The sequence below is a fragment of the Triticum aestivum genome, chromosome 4A, assembly GCF_018294505.1.
Source record: "Triticum aestivum cultivar Chinese Spring chromosome 4A, IWGSC CS RefSeq v2.1, whole genome shotgun sequence".
Classification (NCBI taxonomy): domain Eukaryota; kingdom Viridiplantae; phylum Streptophyta; class Magnoliopsida; order Poales; family Poaceae; genus Triticum; species Triticum aestivum.
Genome location: NC_057803.1, coordinates 695,020,910 through 695,037,592, shown reverse-complemented (window position 1 = coordinate 695,037,592; position 16,683 = coordinate 695,020,910). Strand labels below are relative to the sequence as shown.

The following is a 16,683-nucleotide window of genomic DNA, read 5'->3' as shown; positions in this document are numbered from 1 at the left end:
TGATGGACTAAAGGAAATCCGTTACTCGTGGGTAAAGAGTACACCCTCTGCAGAGATTAAACCTATTCGAATAGCCGTGTCCATGGTTAAGGACTACAGTCTGGGATGTGTCAAGTGTCGGTCTTAGTGTCGGTCTTCAGAGGAGAAACTACCAAACCAGAATGTGGATCATGACTGATGACTCGTGATAATTATGTTTATTTTTATTATGGACTAACCCATTGTGTTATCTGGATTATTGAGTATCCCTGGGACGGTTCTACCTCCTAGATATTCATTGTGATTATTTACTTTATAAGCCCATTATGTGGTGTCGCTGAGACGCCTGACTGTGGCATTGCTCGTTATTTATTTACTTTATAAGCCCTTTATGTGGTGTCGCTGAGACGCCCGACTGTGACATTGCTCGTTATTTATTTACTTTATAAGCCCCTTATGTGGTGTCGCTGAGACGCCCGACTGTGGCATTGCTTGTTATTTATTTACTTTATAAGCCCTTTATGTGGTGTCACTGAGACGCCGGACTGTGGCATTGCTCATTATTTATTTACTTTATAAGCCCCTTATGTGGTGTCGCTGAGACGCCCGACTGTGGCATTGATCGTTATTTATTTACTTTACAAGCCCTTTATGTGGCGTCGCACAGACGCCCGACTGCGGCATTTTATTTCCATTCCGTTATTGCTTATTCGTGTTGCATATAAATAACCTGCTTGCATGCAACATAGATTTTATTTTATGACTGACGATGTGATCATAGAATATTCCAGCGCACGATTATCATTTATATTATCCAAGTGTTCATAATGTTTGCGAGTACATTCAAAGTACTCACTGGCTTGTCCCTGGCTATTGTCTTGGCCAGATTTCTTGCACGGAGAGGAGCGACGCGATGACAGCCCCGGAACCTAAGCAACGGTGATAGCAGCCTCGTGAAGATAGGAGTTAACCTGGTCAGCTGTTCCTGTTGGGAAATGGAGTCCCATAGACACTGATGATCCGCAAACCGCTTCCGCCCTCAACCACTAGAAACCATTTGTTGTACTCACAGGCCAGAATGGTCTTGTACTTCATATTTTGTATTTTGCTTGGAAATTCTGTAACAAGTTGGTGCCTCATCAGCTAACAGTAATCCTGGGGCTGGTGAGCACAACGACCATTTTCTAGAAATTAATACCCGAAAAACCGGTCGTGACGAACTTGGTATCAGAGCCAGACTGACCATTGGCTAACCCTATCTTAGCCAGGTCAGTAAACTTAGGCAAACCAACCCACCAGACCATAACCGAACCCCAGCCAAGCTTCTCGTGCAAGATAGCCACACAGTGACCCCGACACTTTTGGCAGTCGGTGCCCAACCTATCAACCTAGCCTGTCGATCACGCACCAGTGACCAGCAACCAAGATGTCTCATTCACAAGCGTGCGAAGGAAGACTCCGTCCCCTTTTCCTATAAAAAGGGCACGCTAGCCCCAACCCAGCACAACACAGCCACTACCACAAACCGCGCCATAATGCCTGGCCCCCTAGTACACATTGAGACCACAGCAACCAACCTTGGAGGTTTTGTGACCATACTCGCAAACCTCACCCGCCGTGCCTATGCGTTAGAAGAGCCCCCAGAATATGTTGTGTACCAAGGACTCATGAGCGGTGAGAGCCGTCAATTCTGGGCCACTGTACACATCTACGGTAGGGGTCTAGCGCCCGAGCGCCCCTACAGGTTCACTGGAAGGACAACTTCCTTTGAGCCACAAGCCATCCAACTAGCTGCTCGAGAGGCTATAGTTCATCTCCGGCACTTGTCGCCCAGAGTTAACTGTCGCTTATTCCACTACTACCCCAGACGTGAAGGGTATGGTAGACCACCCCAAGTTGCCAACGGAGATCACGAGACGGATCCTGCATTGCTGCACCTAGTGCGCTATGTAGGTGCACTAGAGGAACTGTTCGATCAAATCACCATTGATCTGCTTGCTGCTCGTGGAGAGCTGGTTCGTAGAGCCCCGGCAAGGGAACAAAACGAGCCAGACGCCGACAACCCAGTCGTGTTGTTCGGACACCCGATCGAGACCCTGAGGTGAGCCCCATCTGTCAACCAAGGTGCTTTGATGACCCCAGAAGTACTTCGTCGTCTTTTGGGAGAACACTCCAACGGGATTGTGGCCAACAATCCCCGCGATGGTCATCATCGCTACCCTGAGCCTGCAGCCCCTCAACCCTCTCCAGCTAATTCCGACGGTGAGACCCGTGGAGAAGCCTTGACATCCACAAGGCACGCCCGCTTGGATGTAAACGAGGTAGACTAAGTAACCCAAGTGGTGTCGAGTCCCAGTGTACCCTCGCTTTGTAATCGTGTGACCTTGTAAATAAACGCAGCCTGTCGTCGTGCCTCTGTTTTAAATAGTAGCCTTGCATGGATATATTAGCATGCAGTGTGGTTTTTCTATCCCAGGCACAGCTACCAAAACCACCCCGACAGCCCCCACAGTGATACGTCACTTTAGTGAAATGTGTGTATCTGTGGCTTTGACCCCGACCCTTGGAGCTGAACTGGCAAATTCATTACCTTTCACCACGGTAAAACGACCCAGCTCCAGTGCTATAAAAAGGCCACCTCGTGACCTTGCCAAGCACCCCTCACCTTGTGCGCCATTTCCTGCCATGCCGAGCCCTAGTATTTATCTGAGAACCCCAGATGCGACCCCGGGTAGTTTTGTCAAAATATTGTGGGATTTTACCTGCAGTACCATGGGCGCTACCCAGCCACCCCAGTACGAGCTGTTCAAATCGAGAATCACCCCTTCCACCTCGAGATACTGGGCAGCAGTGCACATCCCTCCTGTAAACCCAAACCAAGACCCAACGGAGGTCTCCTTCGTGGGGAAATCTATGCCGACCCCGCATATGGCCATAGAAGCTGCTGCGTACGAAGCGCTTGCTCGCCTTCGATTCGCGGTACCCAATGCCGGCGAACGAGGGTATTATTACTTTCCGAGTCATGCAACACCCGGAGGAGTAACATCTTTTCCCGGTGGATGAATTGAGAGAGACCCAGTCCTGGCCAACCTTGTCCAGTACGTCATCGCTCAAGAGCGTTTAACCCAGCACCTGATGGGTTATCTCCAGAGTCTCGCGGATTTAAATCCTCAGATCGCCATCGGCAGATCACTGAGGCCCGACCAGGAGAGACACATTCATCGTCTGGTCAATCCACTTTCCCCGATAGAAGAGGAGTGTATCCCAGTGCCAGAGACATTTTCTCGGGACGCCCGACTGTCACATTGCTCTTTATTTATTTACTTTATAAGCCCCTTATGTGCTGTCGCTGAGACGCCCGACTGTGGCATTGCTTGTTATTTATTTACTTTATAAGCCCTTTATGTGGTGTCGCTGAGACGCCCGACTGTGGCATTGTTCGTTATTTATTTACTTTATAAGCCCCTTATGTGGTGTCACTGACACGCCCGACTGTGGCATTGCTCGTTATTTATTTACTTTACAGGCCCTTTATGTGGCGTCGCACAGACGCCCGACTGCGGCATTTTATTTCCATTCCGTTATTGCTTATTCGTGTTGCATATAAATAACATGCTTGCATGCAATAGATATTTTCTTTTATGACTGACGATGTGATCATAGAATATTCCAGCGCACGATTATCAGTTATATTATCCCAGTGTTCATAATGTTTGCGAGTACATTCAAAGTACTCATTGGCTTGTCCCTGGCTATTGTCTTGGCCAGATTTCTTACACGGAGAAGAGCGATGCGATGACAACCCCGGAACCTAAGCAACGGTGATAGCAGCCTCGTGAAGATAGGAGTTAACCTAGTCAGCTGTTCCTGTTGGGAAATGGAGTCCCATAGACACTGATGATCCGCAAACCGCTTCCGCCCTCAACCACTAGAAACCATTTGTTGTACTCACAGGCCAGAATGGTCTTGTACTTCATATTTTGTATTTTTCTTGGAAATTCTATAACAAGTTGGTGCCTCATCAGCTAACAGTAATCCTGGGGCTGGTGAGCACAATGACCATTTTCTGGAAATTAATACCCGAAAAACCGGTCGTGACATTGTTTTGAGAAAGTGTTGTCATCCGAGTTTTATTATTATTGCTCGCTAGTTGATTATGCCATTGATATGAGTAAACATGAGACCTAAGTGTTATTGTGAATATGGTTAGTTCATAATCTTTGCTAAAAACTTGAATGTTGGCTTTACATATTTGCAACAACAAGAGCAAAACAGAGTTTGTAAAAGTTTTTCTTTATCACTTTCAGTTTGTCAACTGAATTGCTTGAGAACAAGCAAAGGCTTAAGCTTGGGGGAGTTGATACGTCTCTGTCATATCTACTCTTCCGAACACTTTTGCCCTTGTTTTGGACTCTAACTTGTGTGATTTGAATGGAACTAACCCGGACTGACGTTGTTTTCAGCAGAACTGCCATGGTGTTATTTTTGTGCAGAAATAAAAGTTCTCGGAATGACCTGAAAATCCACGGAGCAACTTTTTGGATTTAATAAAAAATATTGGTGAAAGAATCAACTTCAGGGGGCCCACACCCTGTCCACGAGGGTGGGGGCGTGCCCCCTGCCTCGTGGGCCCCCTGAAGCTCCATCAACCTCAACTCCAACTCCATATATTCACGTTTGCGGAGAAAAAAATTAGAGAGAAAGTTTCATCGCGTTTTACGATACAGAGCCACCGCCAAGTCCTTATCTCTCTTGGGAGGGCTGATCTGGAGTCCGTTCGGGGCTCCGGGGAGGGGGATTCATCGCCGTCGTCATCATCAACCATCCTCCATCACCAATTTTATGATGCTCACCGCCGTGCGTGAGTAATTCCACCGTAGACTTGCTGGACGGTGATGGGTTGGATAAGATTTACCATGTAATCGAGTTAATTTTGTTAGGGTTTGATCCCTAGTATCCATTATGTTTTGAGATTGATGTTGCTATGACTTTGCTATGCTTAATGCTTGTCACTAGGGCCCGAGTGCCATGATTTCAGATCTGAACCTATTATGTTTTCATGAATATATGTGAGTTCTTGATCCTATCTTGCAAGTCTATAGTCACCTATTATGTGTTATGATCCGTTAACCCCGAAGTGACAATAATCGGGATACTTACCGGTGATGACCGTAGTTTGAGGAGTTCATGTATTCACTAAGTGTTAATGCTTTGGTCCGGTACTCTATTAACCTTAATATCCCTTAGTTTCCAATAGGACCCTGCTGCCACGGGAGGGTAGGACAAAAGATGTCATGCAAGTTTTTTCCATAAGTACGTATGACTATATTCTGAATACATGCCAACATTACATTGATGAACTGGAGCTAGTTCTGTGTCACCCTATGTTATAGCCCTTACATGAGGAATCGCATCCGACATAATTATCCATCACTGATCCAATGCCTACGAGCTTTTCACATATTGTGCTTTGCTTAATTACTTTACCGTTGCTACTGTTACAATTACTACAAAACTGCTACTGTTACTTTTGCCACTGTTACCGTTACTTCCATACACTAGTAGAAAAAGGGTCAAATGTGAAGCACAATAGTGCCGGTTTGAATTTCAGCCGGAACTAATGCATACATTAGTGCCGGTTCGTGGCGGCGATCAATAGCACCGGTTCGTGGTGAACCTTTAGTACCGGTTCATGCCACGAACCGGTACTAAAGAGGCTGTGTCAGCCTGCGGTCAGGCTATGGCCCCACCATCACCATTTAGTGCCGGTTCGTACCATGAACCGGTACTAATGAGGTTATGGCAAGCTGTTTTTAGTCCCATCTCGCTCCCCTAACAAGCCTTTTACCACCTTAAATATGTTATTTCTCAAACTATCACAAGCACTTGGTCTTCATTGAACTCTATGTGTAGAATTTGTGGCTGCAATATGAGTCTTCATCAGTTTATAAATCATTGATGACTCATATTGACAATTCAGATTGTACACACAAAGATCATTGATGATCAAAGTATTTTTGATGTTATAAGATCATATTGACAATTTAGACTGTAAAGAAATATAAGATCATGATCTAAATGCTCTTATATTTTTTGCGTTCAGTATGCACCAACTGCTAGGCGGGAGGAGCTGTTTAGTACCGGTTCGTGGCGAACCTTTAGCACCGGTTCGTGCCACGAACTGGTACTAATGAGGTTGTGTCAGGTAAGGCTGGGGCCCCACGAGCACCTTTAGTACCGGTTCATGGATGAACCAGTACTACAGTTTCTTAGTAAGCTGTTTTTTAGTCCCACCTCACGAAGAGAGAGGGACTAGGAGCGGTTTATAAGCCCTGAGTGCAGAGACGATGAAGAAGAGGCTCAATGCTCACGTTGCTTAGCTTCAAGCCTTCAGGAATATGGTAGACTGCACGGAGCTATGCGCAGTGCAGTTTACACTATTCCGAAAGGCTTGAAGCAAATTAACGAGCATTGCACCTCTTTTTTATTTTTAATAACTTATTACAACTCCGGACTTCTTCTGTTATGGCAAAAACTAATTGCACATCGGCATTTCTTTTTTTAAAACTTTGGTTATAACTCCAGACTTTGACCATCAAGTTTTGCAGAAAAGAAAAAATAGCAGGAAAAAAAACTATAGCTGAAAAGAAAAAAACTATACAAAAAACTACGCAGAAATAAATAGAAGAAAATAAAGCAGAAAAGAAAAAAACTATAAAAAAATTGGGGCGCTGCCCTGTGGGCCTGCTAGGCCACGGGCGTGCAATTACAGGCCTTAAAGGCCCAGCAGACTCACAGGGCAGTGCGCAGAATTTAGGCCCACAAGCCTGCTATATAGAGGAGTTCAAGGAGGTAGCCGCGGTTGGGTTTATAAACCAGTGCGGCTGCCCTTCGCCCGGCGAGGTGGGACTAAACTTTGGGGTGGCAGCGCGAGGCCTTTAGTACCGGTTGGTGGCTCCAACCGGTACTAAAGATCACCCTTTAGTACCGGTTGGAGCCACCAACCGGTACTAAAGGCCTGCTCTTCCCGCCTCTTGGTCTGGCCAAAGTTGGCCTTTAGTACCGGTTGGTGGCTCCAACCGGTACTAAAGGCCCATCCTATATATATAGCACTTACGAAAATTTCAGTTACATCTCCCCACTTTCGTCTCCAACCTCTCGACATCGCCGCGCGCCGCTCGATCCCGTCGTCGCCGCCCGTCGCCCGTCGTCCGTCGTCGTCGTCACTGTCCCCGCCGCCGCCCGTCGTCGTCGTCTCGCGCCGCCGCCCCGAACGCCGCCGCCGACCGTCGTCGTCGCCGCGGTCCCGTACGTCTCTCGCACCCGCGCGCCGGCGCTCCCGCCCCGTACGCCTCCGCCCTCGCCCCGTACGCCGGCGCCCCCGCTCGTACGTACGGGGCGGCGGCGTACGGGGCTGCGTACACACACATACACACATATACACACACTACACACATACACACACACACACACACACACACATTTTTTACTTATTTTCTGTTTTCTGTTTTCTGTTTTTTAGAAAATTTAATTAGATATTAATTAGCTAGGTATGTGAGATTTGAACTAGTTGAATAATTAATATAACTAGTTTATTTTTAGTAAGAAAATTGTCGAACTAGTTTATTTAGGTATATGAGATTTGAACTAGTTGAATAATTAATATAACTAGTTTATTTTTAGTAAGAAAATTGTCGTATCTGAGATTTGATTATCTAATTAAAATATTATTTGTTAATGAGTTTTTCTGTTTATTTAATGTTTTTATATATTTTGAATTTATATAAATGTTAGATTAATGTCGAATGTTAGATGAATTAGGTAGAAAAGTTAAATATATAGTAATGTCAATTGTTAGAGATGAATATAGTTAGATATATATTTGAATTGGCTAGATACTAATTAATGTTAGATAGTAATAAGTGTTTAATGTTTCACCTAAGTGGGACCAATAGTGATGGTATTGAACTACGGTCACATCTATTTAGGAATGATGGTAAGATATTTACTATTTGTCCTCAGTGCATATTTTGCATACATATTTTTTTGCTAAACTTTCATTGCTGAGTATATTAATTAAGTACTATACGATGTTCTTCAACAGGGACTCCCGATGACAGTTGTGCCTCAGAGGATCGAGACTAAAGGTCAGATGTCAATTGTTAGCTTAAGGCCAAGATATCCTGGATTGCACATGAATGCATTCAGGATTTCTAGAAGCGATGAATGCTTAATAGTGAAAGATTGGAGGAAAATTGTTAATGATCGCAGAGAAGTACTAGGGGGCGGCAATGAAAAGCGCAGCCCACGATTAGGAGACAGGTTCATCGGCATGCTCCAGTATGATCAATCAGGAGAGCTATACATGTTCTATGCTATTTTACCAGAGAGAGAGAGTAGCTAGCAGGAGTGATTTAGCTAGTTCTTCATGCTGCTCTTAATTAGTACTTGGCCTTTCATGTCCGTGTTCTTCGTTCTGAACTTAAGTGATTTGCTTTTGTGGTGTTATATATGAACGCTTATAATATCATGACAATCATGTTGAACTCGATGATTGGTTCTACTAGAAATTCTATATATATATATACATATATATATATATATATATATATATATATGTATATATATATGCATAACGTTTACAATGTGTAGTATCGTAAAATACCAGCAAACGAAAAAGAATTAAAATGGAAACACAAAATTAAATGAAAAAGAAATCATAAAACTAAAAAACCCCAAACCTTATAGTACCGGTTGGTGTTACCAACCGGTACTAAAGGGCTCCAGGCCCCCGGAGCTGGCTTGTGCCACGTGGTTTCCCTTTAGCACCGGTTCGTGCAGAACCGGTACTAAAGGGGGGGGGGGGCTTTAGTGACCACACTTTAGTGTCGGTTATGGAACCGGCACTAAAGGGCCTTACGAACCGGTGCTATTGCCCGGTTCTGCACTAGTGATACTAATTTACTACTAAATACTTTGCTGCAGATACTAAGTTATCCAAGTGTGGTTGAATTGACAACTCAACTGCTAATACTTGAGAAAATTCTTTGGCTCCTCTTGTGTCGAATCAATAAATTTGGATTAAATACTCTACCCTCGAAAACTGTTGCGATCTCCTATACTTGTGGGTTATCACAAGGTAATTCACGGCCAGAATTTGATTAACATTTATTTACACAATCGCATTATTATTGACAAGTAAATCACAAGCCAACATAATAGAATATTTATATCCCATTGCAACACACGAGCATTGTTCCAGTCTTCTAAAAAATATTTGCACGTGATTAGAGCAGCAGGAGGTGCTCTGGTTGTTTGTTTAGTCCCACCTCGGTTAAGCACACAGAAGGGGGAGGAGGGCTCGAAAAATGCCAATAGAGCTCAAGTCACAGGGAGCTCGCTTTTCAAATTTCAATTCCACAGAACGAAAAAATTTGAATTTATTTGTGGACACACATACACATGTATACTATGTATGTGCAAAATTCCACAACATTATACTTTTGCATGCGGAAAAAAGATAAATACACATTTTCAAACGGACCTTTTATTTTTGTTGCTGGGCCGATTTTTTTTTGTACAGCCTAGAAATCACAACACTGTTAAAAGAAATTTAGCATGCTCTTGCGGAATACATATATGTTTCCATGGATTTTTTTTCAGATTTTTGTGAAGCATTTAAATATTCTTTTTATTTATTATTTTCAAATACCAAGCTCCCTGGAGCTCAGCCTCCAAAACTTCGCACCCGTGGAGTGCTAGCCTATATAAGAGCATAGGTGAGTGGCTGCTAACCACTCACCTGAAATTCTTTTTCACATAACAATATTCAACAATTATGGTATAAACCAAAAATCTGGTTAACCAAATTTTCTGTTGCATATTTATAATGTTTTTTCAGTTTTCAGCGTTGATAACCTATTTCACAAAAAAAAATTGTAAAAACTAAATTTTGGTTTAAATGCCCAGGCCTACTAACGCACCCCCCACTCCCCCCCTCCTGCACTATGTGCACTTAGGCCAGCTCCCTTGTGGATTTTAGGATTGTTTTTTAATTTTTATTTAGGTTTTTCTTATTTCTTCATATTCGTTCTCTCATTTCGTTTTCATGTTTGTTTGTCCTTTTTTTCTTTTTCATGTTTGCTTTTGCCTTTTCTTTTCCTTCTTCCATTCTTATTTATTTTAATATTCCTTTTCTTTTTCATTTTTCGAACTTCTTTCAAATTCGTGATTTTTTTTCGAATCATGAACTTTTTGGTATTCGTACCAATTTTTTGAAACTGTAAAAATATCAACTTAGCCAATATTTTCAAAAATTGTGAATATGTTTGAATTTGCTAACATTATTTGATACAAACATTTTTTGGAAACTCATAAATATTTTTAATCAAGTTTTTTTAAATTAATTACACCCTCCGATCCATATTACTCATTGCTCAAATAGATGTATCTAACATTGAAATATGTCTACATACATCCATTTTAGTGACAACTAATATGGACCGGAGTGAGTAACTTTTTCCTTAACAAACACTTTTTAAAATGCATGAGCATTGGAATAATTCATGCACATTTTCGAGTCAATGACCATTTTTTTGAATTGGTGAATTCTTTTTAAATTTAGTAAATAATATTTTAAATTCGCAGAACAATTGAATTCATGGAAAACTTATCAAATTCTCATACATTTCTGAATATGCAAACTTTTTTTGAAATCATATACATTTACATTTTGTGATTTCTTGACCATTGTTTTCAAAATTATGAACATTTATTAATTTCATACACATTTTGTTAAAATTATGAACTTTTTTCATTTCTTGAACATTTTTTTAAGAACCATGAACATTTCATGATTTGTCGAACATTTTTCAAGATCATGAACGTTGTTTTTATCACAAACATTTTATGATTTCTAAAAAAAAATTAAATAACGTTTTTGAAATCCCATATTATTTTAAAGAAGAACAAATAGAAAAGAAAAAACAAAGGGACATGGACAATTAGTGGTCGATGGATTTGTGGCTTGTTGCGTGCGGGGTAGTTTGATGAGGATGAAGGGGCGCATGAAGGATCCATGGATTAGTGGGGGGTGCTGGCAGTTTGATGAGATCGGAGGGACAGGGAGAATTTGTGTTTCCTTTTGAGAAAGAACGGGGAGAATTAGTGGTTGATTGATTTGTGGCTTGTTGCGGTAAACATTGGAGCATTTTGGACCTTTAGATCTCGTAGATGGATAGTCTTGATGGTTTTGATCTGCCCCCTGTGGCTCTTTTATAGATGTAGTAGATAGATAGATATGGCACAATGGCCAGTATTGTGCATGCATAATTTGCCAACATATATAAAGGCACTCCCAATGCATTATATGTTAAGATATATATTATGCATCAAAGATATATTTGGATATATCTTCTCTAGTGGATTGTATCTTATTGTTATATTAAAAGATATCTCATTTAATGTGTTATGTGAGAGGAAAAGTATGAGTTATCTTGATTTTGGCGCTAATAGCTATATGTAGATGAAGATATCGTCACCTCTCTCTTTTCTCACTAAATAGTGTGCCACATCTAGGTGTTATGACAAAGATAGAGTCCGAGGTGAAGCAATCGGACTACCCTCACAGTTAGATCCTAGATAGCTAGCACTCCCTCCGCTTCCAGAAAGAAGGCCTATAAATTTTATCTCAAATCAAATGGTATATTTTTTTAACATTTTGTAGACAATTAATACTACCAACAACTAGAATACAAAATTAGTATCACTAAATGCACAATAAAACGTATTTTATTTATATTGTATCTATTTAGTATTGTAATTCTTGATAGTTTTTCCTTACAAACTTGACCAAACTTTGTAAGCCTCCATCATTAAGACGGATGGAGTAGTAGTCTAGAGTCTAGACCGGATGTGCGGCGTAATTCGCAATGCCGCAGAGGCCTGCATCGTGGCCAGGTCCACGTTGCACGTAGAAGTAGCCGTGGTCACCCCAATGAACGCCGTAAGAACCTTTTAAGATCCAGTATTTTCTGCCGTCGGCGAGGACGCCATAACCCACTGCCAACATGGAGTGGCCAGCATGCCCGCACGGTCCCGAGAAGATGCCTCCTGTGTAGTTGAGGAAGCTTGCTGGCTCGACCGACATCTTGACGGTCACCGGCTGCTGAGTGACGGCGTGCAGGAGCTCTTGCTCGGTTCGTATGGTCCACACGAAGCTTGTGATGGACGCGGAGATCATATGCAGCTTCTCCCGCTTGCAGTCCTGGACTCGGTCCACGTACGGGTACGTCTCCTCGGAGGCGACGCCTCCGTTGAGGAGCACCCAGTCGTACGCCCTGAGGTGCGACTCGATCATGCTTTTGTTGGAGCAGTCGTATATCTGCTGGCTCGATAGGCGGACAAGTCTTCCGGAGCGGATCTTGTGCAGCCCCTCGATGGCGCCCGCCGTCGAGATAGCCCAGCAGGAACCTGTACATGTACGTAGATCAGATATACTAGTACTAGCTAATAAGGAAGGGCGATGCTAGGCGCCGGCGCACCGGCCGAACGCTTCGGCCGGTCAAACCCTAGCCGTCAGATCGGCCCGTCCCGATCCGTTGGATCTTTATCCAAATCAGATCGTCCTCTTCCTCTCGTGAGCGGGGACGGGAAAAGGAACCCCGTCTCGCCGGCTGCACGCGTTTCCCCCTCGTCGCCGCCCCCCTCGCCTGCCCTCCCCGTCTCTGATCGCCGCCCTCGCCGCTCGTCTTCGCCGGCCGCCCTGGTCGCCGGTCCCAGCCCTCGGCGGCTGTTCTCGTCACCGGCTTCGCCCATGCAATAGCCCACCCATGCAGTTGTAGCCTCCGTGGCAAACCATTGTAGCTCCGATGGCGACGACCGAAGCTCACCGGCGTGCTCACCGGTGTGCTCGCCGGCGCTCATCCCCCGCTTGCGACAAAAAAAATCAAGCGCACAGGGAGATGCCCAGTGCTGCAACCTACGACGAAAAAAGCTACAACTAGCGATAGGAAAAGCTTCAACCGGCTACGAAAAAAGCTTCAACCAGTATACCACTGGAGCTATGGATGAACAAGAAAAGTTACAACCGGTGACAGAAAAAGCTTCATCTAGCAATGAAAAAAGCTTCATCCGACTATAAAAAAAGTTTCAACCGTGGAAACAAAGCCATGGACGAAAAACGAAAAAGTTGCAACCGGCAGTTATAAAAGTTACAACCGCATTGAAAAAAGCTTCAAACTTCTTATCTCAGCTGCGACCCCGCGGTGACGATGATGCCGTTTTGCTGCGACCGTAGTAGATTTTTGCTACCACCGGTGATTGAATTTGCTACAACCGGTTCCAGCAAAAAAACGCCGTGGGGTGTAGTCTGCCATGGCTGGTTGCAGCTCCGGCGTGGCCGGGTCCGGCGAGGTAGGCAGAGCTCCGATGCATGCGAGGTAGGCGTCGCCGTGGTAGCACCCCGTAGCCCCGGTTGCAGCACCTCCCGTTGTCAACGCCCCCTCGGTCGACGGCGAGATGGGATGGTCACCGCGGAGAGCCATGGCGAGCTTCGAGCGGGGAGGGGAGGCGTGGTGCTGCGACGGGGGGGGGGGGGGAGGAGGGATGGGGAAGGGGTGGGGAGGAGGGGGCAGAAGAAGAGGACGGCGCGCGTCCCAGCGAGCTGCGCGAGATGTGGGCGAGCTGTGATGAAGAAGACGCGAGGAAGAGGGAGACCGGCCCAATGTTCCGCCGGTGCCCTGGCCCCAAACGTTTCCCAATAAGGAAGGGGCGGAAGGACAAAGTAAGGTTTCCTTCATGTTTTGCGGGCCTTGTTTGGTAGACTAGTATCACCTTCGTCCCAAATTACTTGTCTTAGGTTCCATTCATGTACTGCGAGCCTAGTAGGAGTAGTAGTTTATAGACTAGCATCACTTTTGTTCAAAATTGCTTATCTAGACATCTTTCTGTGTTAGATACATCCGTATCTTATAATAAATCTAAGATAAATAATTCGGACGGAGGGAGTAATAAGCAAGCAACGAGCTCCATCTCCTTACCGAGAACTCCCTGGTCCATGACCGGCGTGACAGCACCATGCGCACGCCAGTCGACCGTCGGTGGCGGTGTGCGAGCAGTAAAGAAACTAGCGGCTGAGCGCGGCGTGAAGGTCGCCGACCTCGTCCGCGGGATGCAATTTGCCCCCGATGTGCCTCCCGCTGTGCCTAGGAGGCACACCAGCAGCGCGATCGTCTTGGCCAGCGCCATCATCAGCTCCTAGTGCAAGTTTTTCCCTTGCTCTCCACTAGTCTCTCTGATCAGATCGTTGTGTGTGACGTTTAATTTGTTCTTAGCCTTTGTGCGTGGCTGATGAGGCCCAACGGATGCATATGTATAAAGATGTCAGGGGAGGTTAGGGCATCTTCAAAGTTGACCCGCAAATGGACATGCCAAATGTCTGTTTTTATGTCCGGACGTGTTCCGCGGATATGATGCGACATGATGTGGGAGGGAGCCATCCAAAGATATTCACAAATTAATCCGGTTGGAAGGAGAGAGAGTAGAGGTGGATCATGCATGTGGTGGGATATTGTGTTGTGGTGCCTGGTTGAAAGGAGAGAGAGGAGAAGGGGATCATGCATGTGAAGGAGAGAAAAAGAGGAGTACCACGTCGGGGCTTTTAGTTGGTCACTTGCATGTTAGGACTCCGGTCTAAGTTTGTCTCACATTTACTGAAAAACGGACGTCCAGACCACTTCGCGAACCAATGAGGGTCTCCATAGGATAACAAAGGTTGACAAAAGTGGTCCGGACACCACAATTCGGACATATACCAGAGCTTTGAGGGTCTCCTTTGAAGATGCCCTTACATGCTTTGGTGCACAAAGAAAATCCTACATCTGATTAGGATCAAAATTACAATAACACCCTCGCTATATATACATCCATTTATCTATCGAGTGAGCACGTCATCTGCACCCACTTTTCAAAGAAAGCATTTTAAGCACGTTTGAAAATGTCAAAAAAATGAAAAGAAAAATTCACACATACGTGTTCACAAATGTCTGTGCGCGGCACAAAGTTTTGTGGAAAAAAATGTCTTTTTCTTTTATCTCCGCAAAGAGGAGAAATTTCAGTGCTTCTAAAAAGTGTTCACGAGCACAATTTTTGTTTTGCTTTTTTGCATAGGCCAAAAAAAGTTATTTTTCCATGAAACTTTATGCACGCACATAGAACATGGTAACGTACCCGTGCAACCTTTTTCAGATTTTTTTAACATTTAGAAAAGTGTTCTTTTAAGTGGGTTTATATGTACCTGGATTCATCTATGCACTTCCCTCTATCTATCTATCTATCTATCTATATATATATATATATATATATATATATATATATATATATATATATATATATATTTATTTATTTATTTATTTATTTATTTATTTATTTATGTATGTACCTATCAATCAATCAATCTATCTATCTATATATTTATGTATGTATGTATCTACAATCTATCCATCTATCTATCTATCTATCTATCTATCTATCTATCTATCTATCTATCTATCTATCTATATATTTATGTATGTATGTATGTATCTATCAATCAATCTATCTATCTATCTATATATTTATGTATGTATGTATCTATCAATCTATCCATCCATCTATCTATCTATCTATCTATCTATTATACTAACTAGTAAAGTGGTCCTCGCAAATGTGAGAGCATCGTATTTATTGTTTTGTAGATATTGAAAACAAATTCTATCTATCTATCTGTCTGTCTGTCTGTTTGTCTACCTGTCTGTCTATACTATAAAGTGTCCCTTGCAAATGTGAGATCATCTTATTCATCGATCCGAAAATGTTATGAAAATAAACTATATCTATCTATCTATCTATCTATCTATCTATCTATCTATTTATCTATCCATCCATCCATCCATCCATCTATCTACTGTGCTAACAAGTAAAGTAGCTATTGCAAAATGCAAGCATGGAATTTATTGCTCTGAAAATATTTGACAATAATATTTTACTTTCATAGATATTCATATTACGGGGTTGGAAATTTATATTGTGATTACATAGACAGTCCTTAATATAATATTATAATGGTGAAACATAATCCTCATGTTGAAATTTTAGGAGAGCTTGAACCTCCAAAAGCTCATCCTTTGTCTAAACTTAAACCTTTACCTGATGAACTGAAATATGCTTATTTAGATGAAAATAAAACATATCCTATTACTATCAATGCTAACCTTTTAGTGCATGAGGAAGAAAATTTACTCGTTGTTCTAAAGAAACATTGAGGGGCAATTGGTTATACTCTGGACAATCTTAAAGGCATTATCCTACTCTCTGTATGCACTAGATTCATATGGAACCCGATGCCAAGCCTGTTATAGATCATCAGCGCTGCTTGAATCCTAAGATGAAGGAAGTGGCAAGGAAAGAAATTCTTAAACTCTTAGAAGCAGGTATAATCTATCCTATATATGATAGTAGATGGATAAGTCATGTTCATTGTGCTGATAAGAAAAGAGAAATTACTGTTGTTCCTAATGATGAAAATGAACTTTCCCACAAAGAATTCTTGTTGGTTATAGGATTTGCATTGATTTTGGGAAATTAAATAACGCTATTAGGATAGATCATTATCTCTTGCCTTTATTGGTCCAAGTTAGAAAGACTATCTAGGCAAACACATTTGTT

The 16,683-nt window shown here is 43.0% G+C and overlaps 1 protein-coding gene across 1 annotated transcript; it reads right to left on the bottom strand.

Moving 5' to 3' along the window:
- Positions 1 to 11,751: 11,751 nt before the first annotated feature.
- Positions 11,752 to 14,331, bottom strand: LOC123083192 (ervatamin-B). Its single transcript, XM_044505301.1, has 2 exons — positions 14,019 to 14,331; positions 11,752 to 12,450 (listed from the first exon to the last, which is right to left on the bottom strand). Exons 1-2 carry the CDS (start codon positions 14,227 to 14,229, stop codon positions 11,882 to 11,884), a joined length of 780 nt encoding a protein of 259 aa, XP_044361236.1. The 5' UTR covers positions 14,230 to 14,331; the 3' UTR covers positions 11,752 to 11,881.
- Positions 14,332 to 16,683: the final 2,352 nt, after the last annotated feature.